Below are 6,356 nucleotides of genomic sequence, written 5' to 3' on the forward strand. Positions count from 1 at the left end.
CATTACAACCCCTATCTATACTGACCGAGCAGGGTCAGACTCATTGTGCTGCCAACCCCCCTGCTAAAATAACCCCCTCTCCAGAATTAGCTTATCCCACAATTTATAAGACCATCCAAATATGTGACAGCATTTAGACTTATTTGCTTTTTACACAACTTTCTTTGAAGGCCATTAATAAACAAATTTTTTAAAAAATCTGAGGTTTCAACAAAAAACCCAAAATGCCCAATAGTATCATCTTCAATAAAAATGAAATGTTATCACTTTATTTCACTAGGAAGCCACACTTTCAGTTTCCATCCCTCTCTTCCCACGTAACATGTTGTTTGAGTCGTTCAAATTCTCTTACCTTGCTTTAGAGATCTGTCTCATCCTTCTATCAAATACAACTCTTTAGCTTCTGCATGTGTTAACAAAAGAAGAATTTATGAGCATGTTCAAGTTACAATAACTACACAAGAACAACTGTTTACATCACAAAATGTTAACAAGTAAACTTGCAATCTTATTTAGATCTAAGTACAAATAAGTAGCAAGTAATGAAGGAAGTTCAAGTGTCTTTTATGTAATTGTACTACCATGCTCTTCTTCCAGTACACAAAATACTTTCAACTCAAACTGAGAGCTAAAAGTGAGCAGTGAAAACCCTTGAAGATAAAATTTGGTGCTTTTACAAGCAGCAACAAGTCTGTCATTCAAACAGTATTTTTGCTGCTCAAGCAGGACCTGAGAACACTGTAGTTCTTTGACAGATACTAGCAAAAAAGTGAACATATTAGTTATAGAGACAAACACTAAATTAACATACAATATTCTAAATACAGCGAGAGCTGACTTTCTCACCCTATCAACTCTATTATCAAAGCATGAATATATTTAAACAGAGCTCCTACAGCTTTTCTTCTCAAATGTTTCCAGCCTTTAAAAAATGTATCTTTAACACAGTGTTTCATTCCAAGCTGTACTCGCCAATAATATTTCGCACCTGAATGAAAACCAGCACAAATGTTTAAAATCTGTAAGTGTAAATGCAGATTATCTCAAAATGTATAGGTATTTTTAACACTAGTATCTACTTTTCACCATCTGGGCAAATATTTTTGTTGCTGTTGAAGCTTTTGTTGAACTTTTGTTGTAAGTTCTAGGACTACATGCATTTAAAAAGAACCAAAACCTTTCAGAGGTCCAAGTTTATTCAAATCACAGAAACCGTTGCTTGGGTTTTTTGTTTGTTTGCTTTTTAAAGTCATACACATACTCAATTTCTAAAAGTTTCCTAATTAGATTTCCTTCACCATACTATCCGATTCAAGATCCTTTTATCTCTAGGAACTACAGTGAACTCAGCTCCTTAGACTACATATGATGATACCAACTTACATCTTTACATCTTTTATTTATTCTTCCAGCACAGAATTGGTTATGCCTTGTTAGGGTACTGGAAGGATCAAAAGTATTGACAGGTTTAGAAGTTAAAAATCCATTAACTTGTTTGCTCAGAAAAACCAAATTGTGAGCAAGAGTATAAGAATGCATGCCCAACTCTTTCGTTTATACAGTTTGGAACTTCCATCCCTCTGTATTGCATAAGCCATTTATCAATTGTAAATATAAGCTAAAATACAGTGAATACAGCTGCAAAGCTGTACAGTTACACAGGAGAAAAAGACAAGAACTGCAAGAAGTTTATTATAGACTGAAAAGGAAAGTCACAATAGAAATAGGGCACTAGACATGCGAAATACAGAGAAGCTTAATATGTGGAATTCCAAACATGACTTTTCAAATGCTCTAATTTGAAGAGAGTGATGGATGATTTACCTTTCAGCAGAATCTGGATGGAAAATAAACTAGGATTCCAAAGAAAGGAAACAGACACTTCTAAATAACTTGTACTAAGCTATAATGCCATGTTAAAACTACTGATTATTTCTTCGTTAAATGAGCACCAAATAATCTTCCAAAAAATAACAGTTATGAGGTCAAGGTTTGATCTGTCTCTTGAGATCAATCTCAAGAAAGAGGTAAGAAACCATAAACCACTTATAAATAAGATTTAAACTTCTTATTTCAGGTAAACACATGTAGCTGGGTCTTAATCTACATGACCAGGGAAGCACCCACTTGTGAAAGAAAGAGATAAAACAATTTGGACCCAAACTCATTGTTCTATACAGTCAGAGAAAAGAGAAGGTACCAGAAATGTCACGAAGTTAAATTTTACACGGCTAGTTGCTCATCCACATATGCCTGAACATACACAATTCTACAGAACTTTCTTTGGACGGCTTTTTGATTAAAAACATCTAGTGAAACTTTCTCCTGAAGATTCCTTCTTCCTGAGGAAAAAAATGCAAACCAAAAAACCAATCTGAACAAAAAACAAGGACAAACCTACCAATTAATCTGATATTTACTGGACAAGAGAAACAAGCAGTAGAGGGAGAGTCAGTAAGGAGAACTGCCCCTTATAAAAGCCTTTCTCTTTACTCTTGTTCTTTTTCTCAAAGACAAAAAGGTGGCATCTATCTAAAGTACATGAGTAGGTCTGAAAACCAAGCCAGTGTCTGAGCTAAAGTTACAAATACAGAAAAACCCCAAACAACGAAACCATGACACTACAAAGCTTGTTTCTTTGCAGGAAAAGGGAATATGGGAAAAAGAACTAAGCTGAAGGAAAAAAACCATAAGCAAAAATCCAAATCCAGCTTTCTTTTTTGTTAGGTAGAGCATAGGAGTCTGACCACATAACTAACTTACTGGGACTATCAGCTTCAGTGAAAAAATACAAGCAATTATATCTATAAGACTGGTTTCCCATTTCTGTTACCCCTTTAATTTACGATGATCTAGGGCAATAGATTTTGTTGTCCCAATCCTCCCATATCCCTCCTTCCCCTCCAAACTCAGAACAAGTCAGAAAGCACAGCCTTGGTAAAAGTAGGCAAGTAGTATGGAGCATTTGTAACATATTTTAACAAAGAAATCCCAACACCCCAACCCCCAAACAACACAACAAAACACTCAGACCAACTCTCATCCTGCTGTGTAAAACCCATCAACCCATCTGACCATGCCTCCAGTTCAGAGATGTTCCATCAAGCACAAATTCAACAGACATTCTTTACTTTCCATCAGTCATGCTATAATCAGATTCAATCACACACAGGACACAACACATCAGAAGACCTCATACAGCATTCCACTACAGAAACACTACTCTACTCTTTGGGTCATATCATCTTGCAAGATAAAAACCTAAAGGAAAACCAGACAGCATGCATCAAAAATTCTCAAGGGAACTCCTCAAGCGTATAATTTTAAGTATTTTAATAAAGATACCACATTCTTTCAAAATGAGAAACAAAATCCAATTCCAGACCATTTTGTCTATGAAAATGATGCATTTTCTATAGTAGCCACTTCTATGTAGAACTTACATGCCACAGCGTTATCTATTAAAACAGTAACAACCCAAACTATTGAAATTCACTGTTCCAAAACTTGCAGTAATCCCATTTCTCTGGTTTTTCTCACTTCTGAGTAATAGGAAACGAGTTCTGGTCCATTAACTCGCCCACTCTCTCCTGGAGAAAGTTGACCAACTCAGCTAAGACAAAGACATGAGTTTCATCCAGGTCTTGTATGATGAACTTCTTTCCCAAAGCATTTGACTCATCCAAGTAGAGCAGAAACTGCTTCATTGCAGGGTCACTGTAGAGACAAACACACATCAGACCCCAACTCACAGTTACAGTTGCAAACAGAAGAAACACCATTTAAAGACATTCCCAAAGGGTTTAGGAAAACTGAAATTAATTTTCACAGCTTAAATACAGTTTGCTTAGTAAAAGTTGTTTCTTTCCAAATAGTTTTGGTTCCTATAGAGACAAAAATAAAATTGTAATAAAGTCTAATGAGTAGAACCAGCTGCTTTATTAGCAGAGAAGTTTCCTTTTGCTGCTGCTAAGGCAGCTTCAAAGACACTCAAACCAAAACTAAAACTCAAAAGTCCAACCCTTAATAAGGTAAGACTGAACTTACATTTCTGATTTCAGCAACAGCCTCATAAAAATATGTTTCCTTAAAGCATAAGGATAACCAAAAGAGAGGAGAACACAGATCTCACTCAAGTAGTAGAGCACAGAGTGCTCTCAGTCCAGAGATGAGATTATATGAAAACAGGTACATTGCACCTACATCAAAAGCTGACATTTACCAACTCCAAGCACATTCCTTTTGAACCACATGTTTGCCTTGCACCGAATTCAGTCTAGAGCTGATCAAATGAAAACAAACAGGAAAGGAGAAATGAAAGATTACCTCGTCTCCCTCAAGAATCAGCCAGTAGAGAATTACTTTTTTCACAAACAACAACAGCAAGAAACTCTGTTTGCAAGCAATACAAAGAACAAGAGGGAGCATCTAACATTTTCAAGGAATTTGAAGGATAACTGGATCACTTGTACTAGGGTAAATTGTACCTGACAAGCATACAGATAACTTACATATACAGCTAAAATTTTCACTTGTGTACCTTTCAAAAAATGTGGCAATATTAGGGGACCATCAGACATGGTAGAATATAGCTTTGAAGCATAATTTTTCATAGTTAATGCTACTTTTAAATATTTTACATCCTTTTCTCTACTTTATTTAATTAAAATAATTTGCAGACTGTTATATATTTTGAAAAAAACCCTGGCTTTTTATAACAATGTGATCGTTAACTTCTTTGCCATCCTATTTTTTACCTCATATTCATATGCAGTTTTCTTTTCTTTAAAGAGATTAGGCATAAGTGGAAAACAGTCTCTTGAATAGAAAAATGGGAGTTTGGCATTAAGATTTTCTACAATTGCCTTCTCTTTCTTCCCCCAAAGGCTGCACTTTTCTCTGCTTGTTCAGTACCACCCTTCCCACAATAATTCCTTTTGTCTGGGCTCCTCAGTTACTTTAGTTCCAGGTCTAAAGAAACACAGTCTTTGACACAAGGAGAGACAGTAAACGCTGTTACTCACCACTCAACCAGAACACCTTTCAGAACATTCACCATCTTCCTGGCTCCCTCACAAACACTGAAGAGTTGGCAAGAGTAACCTCTGCTCTGGATCACACTGTGAAAAACAGAGTTCACTCTTTAGAATTTTTAGAAGTTCAATAAAGGCTAAAAGAAGGACAAATTTCCAGCACTGGGGTGCTTTTGGCAAACGGCCAAAGAGTACAGAGGTAGCCTAAAACCATGTTCTCAATATATAGTTACATTGTTGGGGTTACATGCACATTCATTACTTTATACATTAGTCAAACGTTAATTGAGATTTTGATGTTTCTCTTGTTTGGTTTTAACCTTTGACTTGTCTGCAGGACATTCTGTAGATTAGGTCCATGTATTTTATTTTTCTTCCTGTAGTTCTATCTTGTTGTTTCACAAGATAGCAAAGAATCGATAAATCCTTCCCAGATGCTTATGCTCAGTTTTCTGTCACTGTCATCGCTTGCAAAGGCCAGTCGACAGATGTAAGAAACAAAATAATTGCTTTACACCATTCTCTGAGTTAGCTACATAGAAGGATTTTAGTCTCTATTTTAACAGTTTGCTAAACTTACGATATAGTATATTTATCACACTATTCATATTCATACGAACTATACAGTGCATACACAAACTGACAGGTTATAGTACACAAAAGCAGTTAAACTAAGTATAAATTGTACCGTATCAAACTACTTGTGACGCAAAAAGCTAATCTATAAATGCAAAAGGCGATATTATATTATCATCTATAACAGCACTGGCGACCACAGGAAATCTGAAAGCACAACACGCCCCACACACAAATCCAAACAATCAACGCCCCAGTTAAACTCAAAGACTCTTTACGACAACGCTACTCCTCAGCGGAGTTTCTGGTCCATCCTGCCCCTCACCCCCGCCTTGGTCAGAGAGGTTCCCAAGGGACCCAAACCCTCCCTCCCGCCTGCCCGTCACCTCCGCCTTGGCCAGAGAAGTTCCCGGGGGTTCCAGTCCGGCCCCTCATCTCCGCCGCACACAGAGCGTTTCCCGGGACCCGCTCCCTCACCTCTGCCACACACAGAGAGTTTCCCGGGAGCCCCCTCCCTCACCTCCGCCACACACAGAGCGTTTCCCGGGACCCCCTCCCTCACCTCCGCCACACACAGAGCGTTTCCCGGGACCCGCTCCCTCACCTCCGCCACACACAGACAGTTTCCCCGGGACCCGCTCCCTCACACACGTCCTTCTCCCCCGCAGCTTCCCTGCCGGCGGAAGTGCCTCTCCTGCGCATGCGCGCGCGCGCGCCGGCCCCCGGCAGCGTCCGCGGATTGGCCGG

At 38.3% G+C, this 6,356-nt stretch overlaps 1 protein-coding gene across 2 annotated transcripts; it reads right to left on the bottom strand.

Moving 5' to 3' along the window:
* Positions 1–497: 497 nt before the first annotated feature.
* GTF2H5 (general transcription factor IIH subunit 5) lies at positions 498–6,307 on the bottom strand. 2 transcript variants are annotated; one of them, XM_030946315.1, is made up of 3 exons: positions 6,214–6,307; positions 5,025–5,120; positions 498–3,717 (listed from the first exon to the last, which is right to left on the bottom strand). In XM_030946315.1, exons 2-3 carry the CDS (start codon positions 5,057–5,059, stop codon positions 3,537–3,539), a joined length of 216 nt encoding a protein of 71 aa, XP_030802175.1. In that variant the 5' UTR covers positions 5,060–5,120; positions 6,214–6,307; the 3' UTR covers positions 498–3,536. The 2 variants fall into 2 exon arrangements, with proteins under 2 accessions (XP_030802175.1, XP_030802176.1); XM_030946316.1 differs by having other exon boundaries at positions 6,172–6,292.
* Between the last annotated feature and the right edge of the window lie 49 nt (positions 6,308–6,356).

This window comes from Camarhynchus parvulus, chromosome 3, assembly GCF_901933205.1.
Source record: "Camarhynchus parvulus chromosome 3, STF_HiC, whole genome shotgun sequence".
NCBI classification, from domain to species: domain Eukaryota; kingdom Metazoa; phylum Chordata; class Aves; order Passeriformes; family Thraupidae; genus Camarhynchus; species Camarhynchus parvulus.